The 21,788-nt window shown below is 27.6% G+C and overlaps 1 protein-coding gene across 1 annotated transcript in view; it reads left to right on the top strand.

Annotated features, from left to right (window-relative positions):
* Positions 1-2,322: 2,322 nt before the first annotated feature.
* Positions 2,323-21,788, top strand: part of LOC136979058 (nidogen-2-like) — a 37,949-nt gene continuing 18,483 nt past the window's right edge. Inside the window, exons 1-4 of the mRNA XM_067274960.1 lie at positions 2,323-2,596; positions 2,667-2,762; positions 2,996-3,131; positions 4,873-4,949. Coding sequence (XP_067131061.1) covers positions 2,410-2,596; positions 2,667-2,762; positions 2,996-3,131; positions 4,873-4,949 — 496 coding nt within the window. The 5' untranslated portion in view covers positions 2,323-2,409. The remainder of the gene's footprint in view (positions 2,597-2,666; positions 2,763-2,995; positions 3,132-4,872; positions 4,950-21,788) is intronic.

A 21,788-nucleotide genomic window follows, 5' to 3' on the forward strand; every position in this document is an offset into this window, starting at 1 on the left:
ATCATTAATAAAAATAATAACCAAGTTATTATTAATTGGTTTTATATCTATTTGTTTAATCAAAACTTATAAGCATCTATTCATATACAATTTTTTAAAATTATTTATAAAATGCTTTCCTAGAAAGAACCTAAAAATTACTTTTTATTTTAAAATGTGTAAAAGTAAACAAATTTCGAGCATTCTAATAATATTTCGCCATATACTTAATAATATTGAACTCATTTTTTAAAAATATATTGCAATATATAATATTCATGCATTTTCTATATAAATTTCATTGACTTTCCCAAATCCGAGATAATAATTTTTAAAAATAAATTATTTTAAATAAAGTGAAAAATATAAGAATTTAGGGATGTTATTTTTGATTTATATATAATTTTTTTTTATTTTTCAATGTTTTTTGTGAAAAATATAATAAATAATTTTCAAAAAACGCAATATTATAAATTTATAGAATGTACAGCAATTTATTTGATTATAAAATTTTTTAAATAAATTTAAACTTTCATGTTTTAGTTAGTAATCGTCTTTTTATTCAAATGAATATTAATAAACAAATATACAGACAGTACACATACATTGCTATAAAATCATTTCTTAATGGTTTCATTGCCTTGAACTTTCAACGTTTTTCATAACAATACATTGTTTTCTTTACTGAAATGATGAGTGCTTTCTTTTTATTTATTTATCTCTAGAATGTAATAGCACCTTCTAGCGCAACTTGTTTATGTTTGTTATTTTAAATATATATTGTACAGCACAGGCATATATCTTGTCAAAATTTTGTTGTGAAATTTTATCGAAAATCTTTTCTTTAACATAATTCTAAATCATGTTTTCTTCTATTAAATACTTTTATGACTCATGTACTGTTATAAAATCTATAAAAATTTAAATAGTATAATTGCTTTTAAATATTTCTTACTAAAAATTGAATGCTAATAAAAGAGTATCTCGATAGATATTCGAAAAGAAAAGCATTAAAGAGTGCAAAGAGTGAAGATCTTTTTCTGTCATTTTATCTATGGAATTAACACATTCTAATGTAAACTGCCTCTCAAATATTCAACCTAATAATGTATATTGCTACAAACTAAAACATAAATTAAAATTTACCTTCGAGTATTATGATGACTTTAATTTTCAAACATAAAAAAGAATTAAAATGAGTAAATATCTCTTTTAATTGAATTTCGTTTGTAACATTATTATTATTTCTGTGTGTGTATATAAACATATAGATTTCTATAATCAAAAATGTTTTCTTTTTAATTGATACTAAATGAATATGAATATATATATATTTTAACTAATGTAAGATTTCTTAAATTATAATTTATTCTTCTGAAAGTGTAGAGTACAGACCAGGAGTGGCGAACTCCATGCGTGCCTAAAGTGACACGCCAGAAACCACTGGCACGTAACGTATTATACGATTTCGGTTTATCGCCTGTGTTTTTCAATTATTATCCTTTCGATTTTTCACCCGGTCACCCCTTTTTTCAATCAGCCTCTCTACATTTATTTTAATTAAAGCATATTCTTTTCATTTCTATAAATATCGTTATTCGAATTTTAAAACTTCGGCACGCATAAACATTTTAAAAGTTAAATATTATAACTATGTGGCACGCGGAGTCAAAAAAGTTCACTATCTCTGGTATAGAGAACTTTATAACCTATAAAATAAAAAATGAAAATAAAGAAGGTAATCTTACGAATAAATTGCTAAAAGTATATTTCAAAAATAGTATTCTACACCAAATGCAGACATTCAGATCTCTTTTGTAGAAAGAAACTCTTCAGTTATATTCCCCATGATTATGCAATGTCGACATATTAAAAGGATATCAATACAACTATTGAATATAACCGGAATCTATGCCTATAATCCTTTAGAGATTCTTGATATATAAGTCTAGCTTGGAAGTACCCAGTGAAGTAACCATCTGAAAGAAGCAATGAAACATAACAGGTTCACTATAAATTTTTTTTTTTTTTTGAAATTTTGCAGCTTTCGTTCCATTTGCAGAACAAACATTTAATGTTAGACACTTATGTAAATGTTTTTACATAAGACGTAAATATTATTATCATTCCTATTCAAATATATAATTCATATATTTAAAAATAAAAATTTATTTAGAGAATTCGACCGTATAAATACGCAAGTTAATAAATATCAGATACTTCAGTTACTCAGTTATAAATATAATACTAATGAATGTTTATCTTGATAAATACCATGGTAATGTCGACAATAATCCGGGAATGATCGAAGGTTTCAAACTTTATCAGTTATATTAGATAAGTTGTGTGGAATTAGTTACAATTCACTGCACGGATAATTCGATTTCAATGAACGTTTAGCTAGTTTTAAGTGATTTTTAATAATATCAAATGAAGTTATTATATTTTAGTTTAGTTCTTTTTCAAGTTTTTCGAATCGTGTTGAATCAGATAAATTTTTCGTGTCCGGATACTTACTGTAATAACGTACAATGTTCTCGGGACGACTGCCTAGGAGGACGAATCGTGAAGAATGCAACAAAATGCGGTTGTTGTCATATATGTATCAGGCCTCTCAGTAAGTTATTGAAAATATAGTATTACGAAACTATCATTTATATTTTTGTAGACGTTTTTATTTTTCTTAGAAGTGGGAGCTAAGTGCGACACGAAAGTATTTGCTAAAATTCCATTAGAAGAATGCGGTCCTGGACTGAGATGTGAAAATAGAACATGCGTTCCTTGTAAGTCTGTTTTTTAACGAAAGAAACGCATTCATATATTTTTTTAATGATTAATATACTTTTACAAACGTTTAAATAGCTTTATTAAGTAATGTTTAATAGTTGTTAATGGTAGTTTTATAGTTTTGTATTTAATAGTAATAAAATTCTATAACAAGGAAAAAATAAATTAATAAAGTTATATTGAGAAATAAAATCGATTAGATAGATTTTTAAAATTTTATTCATTTTAGTAAATGAGAATTGTGCTAAAAAGCAAAGAGAATATGATAAAAAGTATGAAAATATTGAATTAACGACAGCACCCCCGAGACCTCAATGCGATAACTTTGGTGATTTTGAACCCGTGCAGTGCAAGAAGGGAAGAATGTAAGTAATTTTTCCTTAACAGAAATTATTATGGCAACATTTTCAAATTAAAAAAAAATCAAATATTTAATGTTAATATTCATTAAGTTTATTTATGGAGTAAACTTGAGAGTTCCAGATAAAAATAACATTTCACATTTCTTAATATTTATTTATGTATTTAGAATATTTTATTTATTCAAAACTATTTAGTAAATTATATTTAAATTATAGAAGAATTTTTTGTATAAAATAGCCGACTAATAAATTTTTTCTATTTTCATATACAGTACTAAAGTTGTTTTTTATTATTATAATAGAAACTATATTAGAAAAATTTTTAAATGTTTCCTGTTTACAAAAGACGGATTTTGTATGATTTTCTTCAATTAGAATAATAAATATGTTTCAAAAACGTTTGAAAATTAATAAAATGAAATATTTATATATCATATCCACTGCATTAATTATTTTTATTAATTTATAAAAAAAGTGAAAATATTAAAAGTAGTTTGTAAATTTAATTTCTTAAAGTGTGTTGATTTTTGTTAAATTAATTTTAGAAATGAATAGATTAATTTCTAAAATTTCAAATTAAAAGCGAACTTATATTTATAGTACATGTCATTCTGAAGCTCACTTTACTGTTTATTTTGTAGATTATGAGTAATTGTGTGATCAAATAAAATTAAATTTAATTATACAGAAAATTTAATTCCTTTTAAAATTTCTCTTCATCGCTAAAATATTTAAAAATTAATTTTGTTTACCGTAAATTGTATAAAAATCCACAGAAAATTGTCATTTATGCTATTTTAAAATATTAAACTTAAAATTTAAAACTTATGTATTATTTAAGTTTAATTTGTGCTTAATTTAATCTATATTTTTAGCACGGTGAGAATTAATTAAATGTTTAAAAAAACTCTTATAAAAGTTTAATGCCAGATATATGAAATTTTCCCAGGATAATGAATAACTTCTTAAAATTTATGGTTATTAAATTGTCAGATTTTTAATAACAGCAAATAAATGAAAATAGAGATCTATTCAATAGCATATATTCCATGTTTTTCAACTTCTTTCATCTTTGAGATAGATTGAATCTTTTCAGGTCAGCCGGACTTATTATTATTATTTTTTCTTTTATATCAATTGTCAAATCACTCATGCTTTCATAGAATTGAAATTCTGAATATTTTTCTGAAAACTGAATTCAAGTTTTCTTTGAATTTTCTGTTAGTCTCTTCCCTCTAAATACTATGCACAAAAACCTGTAAGAGTTCATTCTCTGCAGGTCATCAAACTATTATAACTGCTTTTTTTTAAATATTAAAACTATTATCTTATACAAACAAATCAGCTCTTTCTTTCTGTTTCATTTATTTATTTTTATATCAAAATTAGATTATTTATTTCATTTTTAAAGCAGAAATTTTATTTTTTTCTTACGTGATATCTATAGATTATTCGAATTTCTTAATATGTTTTTTGGTTAATAGAAATGAATTAATAAATTTATTACCATTATTGATTGATAGTAGTAAAAATTATATTATTTCATAATCATCTCTAAAATTTGAATTATGGTTGATTTATTATTTATCATAAGAAATAACAGTATATTTATTGACCTATATGTCCCATTTATTCTTACATAATTTACTACAATAAATTTTTATCTTATAGAATAAAATATTTATTTCTGTTTAAAAAAATCACATACAAAAAAATAATTTTATAAGTATATCTTTTATTACAGATGTTATTGTGTAGATAAAAATGGAAATAGAATATTTGGAATGGCTCCATACTGGCAAAAGGATCAAATGCATTGTAGTAAGTCATTAATAATTATGAATATTAATCATAATAATATCAATACTTTTTCAATTTGACTATTAACTCGTATAAAAAGAGGAATGAAGAATACACCATTTTTGATTTCTTATCGACTTTTAAATTCGATTATTAAATTATATAAAGTTTAATTTCTGTAAATTTAATACAGTTGCATTTGAAAATTGATAAATATAATTATCATAAATTGTTTATTAAATAAATAAGAGATATTATTTGTTTGTATGCCCAATCATTTTTCGTTTTAGATTGGCTATAAATATTGTGAAATGTAGAAACTTTTAGTTATGAAACTACTAATTGAAAAATTTATATTATTTATTTAATTCTAATCTTAAATAATAAATATTTGTGTAATAATATCCATCGGGAATATAGGAAATCTTAAATACATTTTAGTAACAAATAATAATTTTTTATTGATTCCAAAAGATATTGATAAAGTTTGCTATTTCCAGTTGCTTTAATTTCTAATAATATTTCTAATAATATCCTTATAAAAATATCTCTATTTTTATATTCGATTGGATAATTCATCAAAAGTTTTCATGGAATAGAAGGTAATCGGAAATCTTTCTCTTTTTATAAATTATTATGAAACATGTCTATTTCTTTAAGCTACAGAGATTTTGTGCCATTTCTATACCAAAAACAACAAATAAATTTCGCATAAAAATTAGATTAATATAATATGATTTTAAGCAACTGATTTATTTTGATGATGATTATTTTTGAGAAAAATGTATATTGGCAGAATAGGATTTAATTTTTTTTTATATATATAAATTGATATACATTGATATACAAACAAGTCTTATGTAAACAAGTATAATAAACAAAAGTCTTATTTAAATATAATTACATAATGAAATTAATACAATTATTAAATGTTTTTATAATAGTTATTACATAAATTTTGTTATTTATCACATTGCAAGATTAATAATTAATTTTTTATATAAAATTATATAATTATCTTATACTTTTAAAAAACATTACAAAGAAAACTTGAAATCTTCGATAAATACAATAATTTTTATAATAAGTAAATTATAATTGCTAATTAATTTAAATAATTTATGCCAATTATGCGACTAAATGTACGAACAGATTTAAAATACCAAGATTCAGAATTTTTAATTAATATACCTTTTTAATATTTCTCAAAATAAGTTTAAAATGGTGATTGTATTGAAAATAATTTTTATCAAATTATTATTTATAGATATAAAACAATTCTCAATATTTACCAAAACGTTTGTTCTGAAAATTTTTAAAATTCTGAAAATGTAAAATATACTTTAAGTATGCATACTTATTTAACTCTTAAAAATTAATAATTATAACAATCTCAAAAGAACAGTAAGAAAAATATCAAATATAATTATTATGATAGGTAAAAATTCAAGCTAAATAAGTCATATAATTAAAACCAAAAAAAAATAGCATAACTCTTTTATTTAGTAGAAAATTTCTAAATTTTATAAAATTATTTTTATATCTTTAAGGCGAACACGTGCCTATCTTCTACTATTTTACGCATTATTGCATATTATATAAATTACTTTCTTTAAAAAATTAATTTAATGTTTCGTTAGTACAAAAACATTGTTAAGAAAACTCCCTTTCAATACTAAACAGGATATTTATAAATTTTCCTAAAATTCATTTTTTAATTCTAATGAAAAATTACTTCACTTAAAGATGAATTTTTATTTTATACTAGTTTTGCATGTTATAGCATACAAGCTTACTAAAAAAACAATTTTTCTACACTTATCCGTTATGTCGTGAAACAATATTTCTTTTATTTATATTTCGTATCATTTTCATTTTTGCATGACTAAATCTTATAATATTCATACCGAAATATGATATTAATACTGTCTGAAGCATAAGAATTCATACTGTTTTCTCTGTCAGTTGCGCTAAACATTATTATTATTTCATTTACATATTAATCTTACTTATTATTCTTAATAATTTATTTATATAGAAATATCTACACTTCCTCATTTTCTTATGTGTAAATAAATAAACTTATATAATTATTCCTACACTGATTTTTTTCCAATTTAGATTTTAAATTGCTCATTAGTTATTAAAATTGTATTTTATAACCTTAAATTAAAAATTATATACAGTCCTATATATATATATAAATCTTAAGAAAATGGATTAAAGAATCTGAAACACTTCCTTGTTACAAGATAATACAAAATAGCGATTATTTATAAAATAAATCAATATTATGTTCTGCTTGAATTTCAAATAAAAATATAATAATTTATTATAGTTTAAATAACGGTCTGTGAAAGAATCAATAATTTATTTAAAAAAAAAATCAATCATAAAGAATTTCTAAATATTCGATAAATAGAATATAGTTTGGCGAAAGCTGAGAAAAAGTTAACTTAATAAAATAAAACTATTTAATATAATAGTTCTTATTTAATGAATGTTCAATTAATTTTTTTCATATCAGAAAAGCTTGAAAGATAACAATAAAAATTTTACTAATTACTGTTTTCTTTTGTGAGTGTTCATAATTTGAAACGATTTACATTGAAACGTTTTAAATTTTAAATAAATACACTCATCCATAAAAAAATGTTATGCACCAAGAAAGTATTGGAATCGAATGATATTTTATGACTACAGACGTAATGATGCTAATAATAAGTGATTAAAATATCATAGCAAGAGGACAATTTCTTGTAGAATAACAGTGCAATTTAAAGCAACTTTTAGAACCTTGTAGGATCTCATTTTGCCTAGATTCATCGGACATAAAGGCATACAGGCATCGTTTGTCATCCTGAGTCAGATTTATCCGCAGATGTAATTGCTCGTCTCATACTGGTGGATGACGAGGCTGACGTCCTACCTTGTTGCATTAATGCGACAAATGCGGAGAGTAAGCAGACCAAGGAAGTGTGGTAACGTGACAGAAACATTCCTGAGAAATCCCAGATATGTGCGGCCAAGCATTATCATACTGAAAAATAGTTGTTTGTAGCCCCGCTATGAAAGGCAACACATGAGAGCGCAGAATTTCTTGAACTTATCGTTATTATTATTATTATTAAATAGGATATTGGGTAACAATTTTAAGGCACTCCGGTAGTATTACCTAACATGCAATCGGGCCACAACTGTAATCATTTATATACCTGAGTCAAATTTGTATGCCGAGTTTTCCATTTACAATTCTATTTGAGTGCATAAACTTTTTTGTCGATGAGCGTAATTTGCATCCTAATTCGATTTAATATTTTCCGATTCTGAATATAGATTAAGGATCAACTAATTAATCTGTAAGTAATCGGTAATCAGCCATTTTACCCGAATTAATCGATATCGGCCATTTTTCCTATTAATCGGTTTTTATAATCGGCCAATTTTGCATTTTAATATTTTTATTAGAATGTTACGTATAAGGCTAGTAATAATAAATAATAGATTTCTATTAATAATTTATTATTTATTACATGACAAACTGAATATTAAAAAAAATTTTCAACTCAAATTATTCTTTTACATATTATAGGTTATAATATAACCTATTTAAAAGAATAAAATAAAAATAATTTTTTAAGTGTTATTCTTTTTTTAACCTATTGAAAACTATCTCTTTTATTCAAATAACTTTAAACTTTAAACATATAAAAAAAAATTAAAAATGTAATATTTAAACTTTAGAACCGTTAAATTGTAATGGGAAAACATGAGAATTTCACCATTTTCAGGGCGTAGACTATTTCTTGCCGGCTCATAAATGTTACCTCCAGTGTCGAAAATTTTTTCAATGGAAGATGCTGGGCACTTAGATATTTCATAGCTATTTTGCTCGAATTAGGAAAAAGTTCTTTTGAACTTCTCCACCACAACAAAAGGGGTCACTATGTCTTCGTATAAGGGGTAAATGTAAATATTTTTTCTAATTCTTGATCGAAACGTTTGTTTGTTCGTTTCTTTAATTCTTTCTTTTGAAAACATGCTCTTCATTCGTTCGTTTATTAGAAGCTAATTCATCAAATAAATTAGAAAAATTTAGTGATTCTCCTCCATCTTGATCATCTCCATAAGTAGAAGCTTCAGAATTTAATTCTTCTTGAGATTTTGAATTATCAACATCTTCTAAGCTACCAATTGTCCATCTTTTTATTTCCTCTACCATATCCTCTTTTTTTAAATTTCATTTTGAATCTTGAATCCAATAAAGATGACAAGCATAAAGACTTGTTTTCTATATATGCTGAAAGTCGTTTCTTTATTGAATCTTCTAATCGTTCTATTGTATTATTAATGCCACTAAAGGAACTATTGCTCTTTGCTTTTGATAAAAATAAATTCAGCGTTTTTATTGTGGGAATTATTGAAGATGATGTGGTTTCTCGTTTGCTGGCTTCCACAGTAATTTCTTCGAATGGCTTTAAAATTAATACAATTTTTTCAACCAGAGACTACTGATATGGGCTCAACGTAGGAATTTTATTATCTATAGCATATGTGACAAGAGCTTTTTGCTGTTCAAAGTTTCTTTGTAACATGTAGTATATAGAATTCCAGCGAGTAGGAACATCTTGAATTAATGTGTTTCTGCAAACCTAACTTGTCTTGCAAATCTTCCAATTTGCTTACAGTTACAGCAGAATGATTAAAGTGTGTGACAATATTTCTGTTAACTGTGATTATAGTTTTCACATCTTGTTGAGAAAATGCATTCGTTTAGTGTCAGCTGCAGTGCATGTATAAAGCATGATAATGCCTCTAAGTTGCAATTGCTGATTTCACCTACCATATTTGCTCCAGAATCTCTCAATACTAAGAACATCTTATCACTTGTCAACTTATACTATTCAAGAACATTGTTTATCAGTTCAGTGATTCGTGTAACTGTGTGGTTTGTAGTTGCTGTTCACATATCAGGGGTTAAAGAAATATATTTTGTATTATCGATAGCTTTCTGAATTTTTGACTGAACTTTTTGAAATATATCAGGAATGATATTTTCAGAAAAATATCTTGTGCTGGGATTTGGCTAATAATTAAAATTAAAAAGTTTTTCAAAATAATAATTTATTATTTTAATTTAATACGTGAGTCTGAAAAAGAAAAAAAATAGCTTCATATTAAAAATTATTTTATAACAAATTGTTATAAGATTATTTTTATCGTATGAAATTTTATATTTTTATTAACAATACAAAATTTCATGCGATAATAATCATAATATTATTTAACTATTAACACATTAAATTATTAACACTAATCGGCCGATAATGCATGGCCGATTAATCGGTAATCGCCCATTTTGCTTATCAGTGCATTCCTAATATAGATGCGAAGTTGTTCATATGCTTTACAATTTTTAGAATTTACACTGATGTACAAAAATAAAATGAATTTTTCGAAATTTCAAATAAATTAAATAAGCACAATATATAAATTTATATCATCGTAATGCTCGTTGATATCATCTAAATTTTAGCACTGAATTAAATTTATAGTTTACAGTAGACCCCCCTATAACACGGTAGATAAGTTCCGTGTTGTAGGGGGTCTACTCTATATGAGGTCTTATTCCATAGAGTGCAATAATTTTTACCACTTTAAAAAAAATTTCTAAATTTTCTACAATAAATTGGAAATAGACGTAATTCTTGCTAATTACTTCTAATTCGAAGCAATTAGTAACTCGTGTATTCTTAGTCACTAATTAACAGGATTGGAATAAATTGATTAAAAAATTTCGCCTGTAAGTGAACATTTTTTCTAAAACAACGGACTTATGAAGACAAGACATTTTGTATTAAAAATACATTTTTTATAAAAGAAATTTTATCAAGTAATGAATTTAGCGATCACAATATCGGCCAAAATCTTAATACTAGTATTACGGGTCTTTGTAATTTGTTAAACCTGAATACCGCTATTCCAAAAATACCTAATTTTTCTAAAAAAAATCTGTGCAATGAAGTAAAATAGAATTTACTTGAATTCATGTTTTAAAACCAAACTTATTGTAATAATAAATATTCTCATAATTACTATAAAACAAGAAAATATACAAAGGTCTATTAATACTGCATAATTTAGGAATATTTATACTTATTTACTAACTGTTGAAATAAAGTAAGCTTTTAAGAAACATGGCCTTTCAATATTGCAATCATTTAGATTAGATGCAATTTTATTTTATGTTCTACGGCGCTGTCGTGCTGAGATCAGTAACGGATCCAGAAAGATGAGTTAGCTATTCCTGAGATTTTTTTATTTCTAACACGGACTTCATTATGTCTTTAAAATATGTTAATATTTTAGTATTTTTATCATTACTTTTCAACTTTGTTACATTTTTACGTTGTACTTTAGTTTGTTTAATTTAGTTCATTTTAAGTAATTATTGAAGTAAGTTGATAAAACTTTTATGTATATCTATATTATATTTATTGCACAAATAAAAATTGCTTCCCTGAAATTTGTAATCTGCTGTTATAAAACGAACAGAAAAATATTTTTACATCTTTAAATGCAACAATCTTTGTTACAATTCATTAATATGAAATATATTTACATGTCTTTTTTTTCGTGTAACAAAATGTTTAATAATCCAGATCTGAATTTTATATTTCTAGATTTCCTTTACATTTTTCTTGTATATAACAATCTCTCAATTGCAAATTCAGTAATTTTAATGATTTAATGTGAATAAATCATGATTCATTGTTTTTTCAATCATTATCGAGAAATCGCTATATCTTTGTATCAATATCGATATTTGAATGCTGGAGAAAATAACGATATCAGTGGGTTAGAGATATCGGGATTAGGATATCTTAAGCGTTTTTTGGTTTGGTGGGTGATCTGCCAAGAGAGGCTCCTCCCGAGTGGACTTTCTAAGGGAAACTGGTCCTATTTAGGGGGTTACAAACGTGAAGAAAACCCGATAAACTCCACCTGGCCAGCTTGTTGGTGAGAAGCGAACCCGCGACCATGAATGTTCGGTGATTTTATTCACTCGGACACTGGAGGATTTATAAGCGTTTTTATGTACAGTATAAATATAATATTTTACATTTAAAATTCGAATCGTATGCACTTTAATACTTTAGTTTTCATTGTAGCTTAATTTTTCATTGTTTGTTATTTTGTAATTAGATAAATCCATTTTTTTAAGATTTTAACTTCTAAAACGATTACTTCAATAATAGTAATAATAATACTTTAATAATAATAAAACTTTAAATTTGTTCAAAGTTAAAAACTTTTATTAAAATTATATTAAAAATAGATATGTTGACATGAAAGATCCAAGTTCGAATTCGAATAAAATATGCAAATTTTTATGAATATTTTAGTCTAAATTTCATTCCCTGTTCATCGTTTAATTCAACTTAAATCTGTATACAGTACATCAGACACTCAAAATAAGAAAAATTGAACTGAACAACACACAGTTCCTCAGTACTTCGCGGAAAATATAATGTAATTATATTTACTATACTATTAAATTGCTTGAGCATTTGAATTATATTTTTATATAGAATAAAAATATTTTTAAAAAATGTCATCTCATTCGAATACTTTTATCAATTACGGAAATTGAATATTTAATCATTGTTGTTTGTTATTTGGATTTCGTAGACATCTAATGAAATGTTTTTATTCTGTTACTTTAATACTGTCTTATATTGCAGCCCGGCATTGTGACGATATCACAATGCCGGGCTGCAATTTTTAATCATATTTTTAATGTATTTAATTTAAAATATATGCTCTCGAAGGTGACGAAGGTGTAAAAATTAATTGACATCTTATCAATAAGATTAGGTATGCTGACAACATCGCTCTGCTATGTAACATCGAAGAAGGGTTACAGAAAATTTTAAATAGATTGAAAGAAGTGGGAAAAGCAAGATACCAAAGTAAACGTGAACAAAACAAAAATTATGATAATTTCAAGAGAAGAAAACAAAGATCTAAAAATGATGTTGAATGGAAAGGAAATAGAAAAAAGTAAAAATGTTTGAGTTAAACCTAGGAAGTTGGATAACTGAAGATAACAGATGTAATTATGAAATTAAAAACAGAATAAAAAAGGCGAAAGCAGTTTTAGCCTTTTTTGTTCTGTTAGAGATAGAAATGTATGCAAAAAATTTGAAACTAAAAATACTTAAAACAATGATTTGGAGTATGGCGAAATACGGATGCGAGTCATGGACAATAAAGCAAAAGGCAATAGGATAAATTCCTTTGAGATGTGGTGTCTTGGAAGAAAAGAAAGAATTAGTTGGATAAATAGAATAACCAATGGGGAATATAAGAATATAAGAATAACCAAATATGAGTACATTTGTAATGAAAACCTGAAGGTCAGCATCCAGAGAAGAAAAGCAGCATATGCTAGGCACGTAATAAGAGAATCCTTGGGGAACTGATGAAAATTCCAGTTCAAGGAAAGGTGGAGGGCAGACGGAGAAAGAAAAATCTTAAGATAACTTGGCAGAATAACAACAAAAAATGAACTGGCTCAAGCTTGGGAAAAGTCCACAACCGTGAAAAGTGGAGAGCTGTCCATCAACTGCCGTCAATCTGTAAAGAGAACCAATGCTATGTGAATGAATGAATAAATACCGTGGTGCTTCGTATAACGTGCGCCTCGAATAACGGACGCTGCGAACAACAGACTTTCTGCGAAAAAGTGCGAATGATGTTTCCACTCTTTTGCCATTGCCAATGACAATCTGTTGTTTTTAGATGTTTTCCCCTTCTTGGCTTTTCGGAATAGCTTCTTGATATAGGTATTTTGGGAGCCTTTGATAACAGTTGCTCTTTGGCTGCAGAAGAGTAAGCTGTTTTTTTTTTTTCCTTCTTCTTCTTTGTCCAACCTGCCTGTCCATTGGAAGTCTAACCAAAAACCCTGGGTGACCCAGGTTGTCTTCAAGGAATGGATCCTGGAAACCTTTTCTCCTGCTATAAAGAAATACCTGCTGGACAAAAAGCTGCCGCTCAAAGCCCTACTGATACTGGACAATGCCCCTGGTCACCCAAAAGACCTGGAGATCCTGGAAGAAAGCTATCCTTTCATCAAGGTGCAGTATCTGCCTGCAAACACCACTGCCATCCTTCAGCCAATGGATCAGCAATCATTGTCAACTTCAAAAAGCTGTACACCAAAGCTCTCTTCATGACGGTGTTTGAAGAATGTCAGCTTTGTGGAGACATGACTGTCCGAAAGTTCTGGAAAGAGAAGTTTGATGTTCTTGTGACAATCAGATTCATCCAGAAGGCCTGGGGAGAAGTCACGCAGAAGACCCTCAATTCAGCCTGGAAGAGGCTTGTTCCTGAATGGGCCCAGAAAGAACCAGCTGAGTATACAGAAGTGGTGCAAGAGATCATCTCGACGGCCCTAGAGTTGGAATTGGAGGTGAAAATGGAGGATGTGGAGGAGCTCATTGAAGAACACCGAGAAGAGCTGACAACTGAAGAGCTCCAAGCACTTCTGGCCCAGGAACATGATGAAGCTCAAAGAGAAGCTTCATCTGACGACGAGGAGGAACAATCCAATCAACTAATTTCAACTGCTGCCATACCTCCTTGTCAAATGGGGAGAAGTTCAGGAGTTTACCAACACTTACTATCCAAACACAGCTGAGGCCAACAAGATCAATGATCTCTACAATGGCACCCTTGCCCGTCATTTCTGATAGGTGTTGAAGAAGAGAGAGAAACAGACCATCTTGGACATGTTTTTCAAGAAGCAAGCTGCCAAAATACAAAGGATGGAACAAGAGGAGTTGACCCTGCAAGCCCCGGTAGCCTTTCTTGAATCTGACTCCGATTAAAAAACAATAAAAAAGAGACTTGCTGCAATGTGTAAAAAGTGTGTGTCTGTATGAATGTGTAAAAAAGTGTTCCTCCACCTCCTCCTCACATTTGACTACCCGGTATAATTGGCGACTGCTCTATTTTCATTTTTTTTTTTTTTTTTTTTTTTTTTTTAAAGTACGGTTATTTTATGCAGCGGAACGACTTAGATGTTTTAACATGTATTTCTATGGGAAAATGCGTTTCGTATAACGTACTTTTCACTTAACGGACTTGCACCTGAAACGGATTAAGTACGTTATATGAGGCACCACTGTAGTGGCTTCCCCCTGTACATTATACTTTTTCTATTAGCAATTGAGTCGTGCCAGTTATCTAACTCCTTCCAGGGGGAAATTTTTGAATTGAAATTACGTGACTTACGGTTTGTATTGGAAGTTCGTATATATAGTTAATCAGGGCTCCTGCCCCTAAGGTTTCCATCTGGTCTCGACTTTCATATATCTAACTCTTCTCGAAATTAAGGAAAGACGGGCGGACGGACGAAGGACGATAGCATGAATTTATAGGTCTACAATTCTTTCATATTGCAGCCCAACAATAAAAACTTAAAAATGGTAGACAATAGCAACTAAACTATAGTGTGCTGGATTACCTTTTAGTGAAAATAGAAATGAATATAGTCATAGTTAGTTATTTTGACCGTCCTTTTTCCTGATTTGTTTAAATTATTTAGTCTAATCTGGATAGTAATGCCACGTTTTCTAGAATAAAGTGCAGGGGAGCAAGACTTTTTTTTTCAAAAAAAGGGACGTCTTTTCGAAAAGTTTGCGAACATTAATATAGAGCAAAGCTCTGGAAAAATTTTCTTTGCCTAAAAAGTGTTTTGTTTTTTATTTAAAAAATTGTTTGAAAAGCTTTCATTTTAAGCATAAAAATCAAATGACCATATTACGAATGCATAGCCAATCGTGTCGATTTAAAATTTTCGATGATACTTCGAGAGAATTCAGTAATCTGAAACGATTTGAAAAATGGTTTTTAAGATTAAAATTAATGCGATTAATAGCTGTAAGTTGAATTAATGTTAATATACTTTTATTTTACAATAAACATGATGATAAAATAAGATAAAATAGGGATAAAATATCCTCGCAATATTTAATTTTTTGTTTTACTTATAATTTATCATTATAAAAAATGTAATTGTGATTCATATATTTTTTTATCACTTCGAAATGTCTCTAACCAATAAAGAATTGTTAAGAAGAAATAAAATGTTCTTTTATAATATTTCAAAATAATTAATTCCTTCAAAAAAAAAAATTAATTTCCTCATCCCGTGAATCTCACACATGTATACACCTTGTATATTTAAAGATTTTAATTAGTTAAATTTTAATTAGTTATCAAATAATCTATAGTGTTTTATCAATTGAATTGATGAATGGAAAAGGGATAGCAAATACAAAAATATGGCAAATGAAACAGAAATAGCCATGTTGTTCACTTTTGTGTACAGGTGCGTCTCTACATATTGGCGAAAAAGACGTTGCCAACTGCCTCGCGCTTTCAGGGACCTCGAAAATTTGGTAGCATTTTAGTATTTAAATCATCAAATTGGTAATTATTAAAATTATAATTATACCGGTATCTATTATACCTATAGAACGAGCTTTTTCAAAGTACTACTTCCGATCATCAATGTATAAAGGCTTCCTTCATTTTTGACCTTGTCCATTGGAAGAGATATTCCAGCAAAACTGGACTTTTTTCTGTAATTGATTAATTCAGCCCTACTAAAAAGAAGAGAGCAGTTTTGTATGTGAATTTCTGTACACTTATTGAATTTTCCAATTCGTTGTAAAACTATTGTACGCATTTTAATTTCATTTTTGTGTTTTACTGTCTTTTTCGATATTTAAAATGTTCATTTTATTATACACCTAAATAAATCTACTCTCTATATCCATCTTTCTTTTAATGAGTCTCAAAAATAAATTTTGCCTAGGGAAACTAGGATAGTTTATACAAACGTAGCTACGGAGGGTATAAAAAGGAAAATTCCAGTCTGTATTTATTCTCAGAATTGGCCTGAAAATTTTTGATGAGTGGAAGGATCACATTTTAGAAATCATCCTTTCACCATTTATGACAGCAATGATTGTTGGTTAACGTATAGAGGAGCTGAATAACGTACTATATGATCGTTCTATTGTTTTGTTGAGACTGTATTGATGTAACGTAGTTTACATTGCGTTGTTTAGATTAAAGTAGTATGTATTTTATTTGGGATACATTTGATGCTCGTACTTTGTTGTATTATACGCGACGAGTTTACTTTTAATCTCTTTACTTTTTTATGAAATGCCTTGGTAGAAGGGAGTATGTTAGTCTAGAAGGAAACCAGAGAAAGTGAATAAAGAGTTACATGCTAAGGGAAAAAAAAATGACCTTGACGAGAGAAAGAATTTATTACAAGATGAAATGTCTGAGTGTCGAAATACATTGGTAATTTAATTACGTAGAGCTTCCCATTTTCAGAGCATGTGGAGCCTTTCTGGAGTTCATCGCAACTTTCAAAGTTGCAATGAACTCCACAAAGTTACAAGACGTATCCAAAGTCAACCGGTAAGCAGGCTACTTGAAGAATACAGACCATTTTATAACAACATGGCCTGCTAGCACAGAGAATGATGATAATGATGACTTATTATGAAAAACGATTATTTGTAAGTTACTATTTGCGCTGTTTTTGACTCAATAAATACCTTGTCATAAATTTGTTGTTATAACCAATTTTACCAGCTGTGAAAATAATGAGTGGAAAACGAATAACATTTAATTATTATTTATTATATTAATAAACATTTTGCCTTGATATTTTGGAATATAACACTTTACGATTATTTAATACTGATCTTTGCAATAAAACGTGGTCAGTTTTCTTGTGTTTTTGTTTTCCTAAAAGTAGGGATGATAGAATATTATCTTTTTTCCATATATCCGTTCAATGCATTATTCAAGATTCAAGAAAGCGTATCCATTTATTTTAAAAAATATTAAGAAAAACATTCTTATTTGTTAGCTTATTATAGAAAAAATGATTTAAAATAGATTGGATTCTCCAGAAATATCTCATAATTTTTATTAATCAATTTTTTATTCATGACAAATATAAATTTAAAATTATTTATATTTGTGTATTATCCATCATTGTGCTCTTTGGAATTTTTCTGTAGAAAAATAAATGTAATTAAACGTTCATAAACATTCTTATTAATTTTTCATTTAAATGGCGATATAAACAGAAAATCAATACAGCATCAGCATTGAAAAATTCGACAAATTTATTATTTCATTTACTGAAAGTAACAGTTTAAATTTCAATTACGGTTTTCAAATTTATTAGTCTTTTTTCGCGCTTCACCAATGGGCTAACCACGTGAAGAGTTCTAGATTTTCATCATGTGTCCAACACCTAAATAGGGATCTGTTTTCCATAAAAATCCTCTCCTTGGCAAATCGCCTATATATTGCGTTGCCATCTACCATCAATCCCATCCTTTTGATGTTTTGAAAATAAACATGGCGAAAAACATTAGAATGATATTAACAGAGAAATGTGATCATAATTTCAAGAATTAACAATTAAAATAAAATATTATTTAACTAAAAAGGATTTTGTTATGAAACAAACTTGAATCTTTCATATAAAATTTTTGCTGGATAGGTTATTGAAGCTATTCAGCGCTTCACAAAAGTAATATGGTAATCTCAAATTTCAGACCCCTAAACATTTGATTCTTACCTACAGAATTTTTAAAATCGTTTAAATTTTAATATTTTATGACGTGATTATATTCAAAGACGTATTTTCATATAAAGTCTATTAAAGTAAACGATATACCGCTCAATGATATGAAAAATTTTATGAAAGTCCTTCAGAAATGTTAGTACGTTCTTTTGATTCCATCTATCAACGCCTGTATTTCGGAACAAGTAAAATTACGCCGCCTTTTTTCTAGTTCATTTTATCACAGAAAACTCACATCTAGACAACAGGGCCATTTTGAAAATTCCTGGACTATATTCTTGTTGGGCGAAACAGTATACTCCCGAAATCAGATTACAAATATTTTGTCGCAAATAGTAAATCGAGTTACGATGGCCTTTGTAAATTGCAGATACGATATGTAAATTTGTCGTATTTAACGAATTTGTCGCAAGAATACAACGTTGTAATTAACATTTTCGTGAATCCAGATCTTAAATAGGAATGACAAATTGTCTAAAAGTAAGAAATCTTTATACGGATGCAAAATGTTTTCTTGACATTAACAATTTAAAGATAATGCTAAATAAACAAATGCTAAAAATGGCATTGTTGATTTGGACGGAACTTTCTAGTTTGGAAGTATACGTAAGAAGTTCAAGCTATATTTCTGTCATGGATGCAAACAAGATGAATGGAATATTAAAATTCTCCTGAGATGCAATATTGCTTTAAGAAAGGTGAATGTATTTGTTCTTAATCCGTTATTTATTCTTTACTCGTTCATTCTGCATTCAAATTATTTCGTTGTATTCGAGTAGATACATTTTTCTATTAAATTTATATATTTTTGATATGTTTATTTTCCGACTTTTTTCCATTCTACATAGAAATACAAAATTACGAAATAAAAATATATGACTGACTGGTTTAATATCTCCAAATTATTAAATTCAATTTTTAATAACTTAGAGGGCTTCGCTCATTTCAATCAAAAATTTCGTTACGATTCATCGATTCCCGGTGCCACCGTTTCTTATTTCTCTCTTTTTTTTCGTGACTGAAAGAGTGTCATGACGATTTTAAGCTAAATGTTTTATATATAGAGAAGATATAGCATTAATTTTATTGAAATCATTTTAGATTTGCAATTGTTAGGTTTCTGTAGCAAATAAAATATACCTATTAAGGTCTATTTTATTAAGGTATTTGCTGTAGAAACATATCAATTGCAAATAATAATGAATAATTACATTTCTAATTCTATTACATTTCATAACGTTATTCATTCAAATATGTAAATTAAAAATAAATATGAATAATGTATGTAATTATTATGTCTATTAATTACATTAATCAATATTACTAAAAGCAATGAATTATGTTATTAAATATATACATTATAATAAAAATTAATTTATTCTGTCTTAGAAAATAATCTCAGTTGAATATTATTACTAAAGAATTTAAGTTAAATAACAACAATAATAGATAGAAAAAATTAAAATGTGTTAGTCATTTAATAGTAAATAATAAGCTAGATGCTATAAGCGAGACGATGAAAACGTCAATATACCACTCTGAGGAATGCGGAATTAAATCCGGGTGGTCAAAAACATCCAGGAATTTTTCAGTGATGGTCTATTCCGAATCAAGCTCTGTCCCTCACTATCAGCCGCCCTCATTGTGACCTTGCCGAATCGAAGCGTTCAAATCAAAAAGCCTCTATCGTAGAATTTTCATCTGTTGCAGATGATGAGTCTAACATGGCAAAATCTGATATGTATGTTGAAATCGAACACTGAACAAGACTTGCTTAATGCTAGAGATAAATCCAACAATAAGCAGTCTTATCTAGTGATAGATGATACAATATACATTGTATCCATATATTCGGCGTTAAATCACTACTATTATGGTAAGCAAGAAATATTTTCTGCTTATTGGATCTGTGTTTAATAAAAAAAAAACCTGCTTTGTTCATTGTTTCTCAAATTGAATTAACTTACTTATCTCAATAATTAAGTATAGAAAGAAAAAGTATAGGGAAAAAACGAATACGTTAAAAAATACCAGTTTATCATAATTAAAGTACATTTTATTCTGTTTTTACACGAACTTTTTCAACGATTTTGATTTAACACTATTTAAAAAGAAAATAATTTGTCAAGTATGATCCTAATGAGGAACGAGCTGCAAATTTTAACCTAATCTGAAATCGTTGATGTCGACTTGTAGAGAATTAAATAAAGGTCTAACCACAATACGAACCCAGCCATTAATAACTGAATTTGTTCATAAAACCACTGTAACATCAGCGCCACAGGACATTACTGCTAACGTTGTTCAGGAGTTCACAGAAAGAACTTCGCCTGTGGACGAAGAACACGATAGCAATTTTAGTGATATCAGTGATATTTCAATCATGTGAAAACATATGCGTTTATTGTTAGAAAGTGACAACGAATAAGATTTTATGTATAACACATTACATATTCTACCCAATTTTTATTTTCATTGATTCTTTACGTTTTTTGTTTTTCAAATTAAATTTGTTTCTATAATTTATTTTTATTTATCTGCAATGTATGTGAAATAAAATTTGATATTAAAAAAATGCAATTTTAACAATATTTTTCATTATTTTCGTTGATTTTTTAGGTCCGTAACCAATCTTCTGATTTTCCCGATATACAATGTATTTTTTACATGATTTTTTACACGTAACTTCCGGAAACCAATCTATCGTGTAAAAAGAGAATTAGATGTATCTCTATTCAACGCTGTCTAGACAAATATTTAGCAATTCAAAGCAACCAGATGGTGACATTTCAGTATAAGCAGAGTGCTTTCCTATATACTTGCATATATTAGTACCAACACTAATCATTATGGTACTTCTAGCGCTGCAAACAACAAACGTTGTACAAGACACTAATTACATACGGAGACCTTAATCTGTACTTGAAACTGCTCAATGTGGTTCCATTCTAAAGATGTAAAATTTGAAGGCAATGAACAGTGTGTTCAACGACCAACGGAAATTGATTCTTTGTGATGCTCCTCAAATGATCTGTGATACTGTCTTTGAAAGACAGTATTACACATCATTTGCCAAATTTGTAATAATAACATCGATAAACCGTACTTTTTAAGTATCCCAACATCCAAAAATTATATGAATTAAGTTTAAAAGAATGAAGTGGCTA

This window comes from Centruroides vittatus, unplaced genomic scaffold (genome assembly GCF_030686945.1).
Source record: "Centruroides vittatus isolate TY-2023 unplaced genomic scaffold, ASM3068694v2 contig_575, whole genome shotgun sequence".
Classification (NCBI taxonomy): Eukaryota; Metazoa; Arthropoda; class Arachnida; order Scorpiones; family Buthidae; genus Centruroides; species Centruroides vittatus.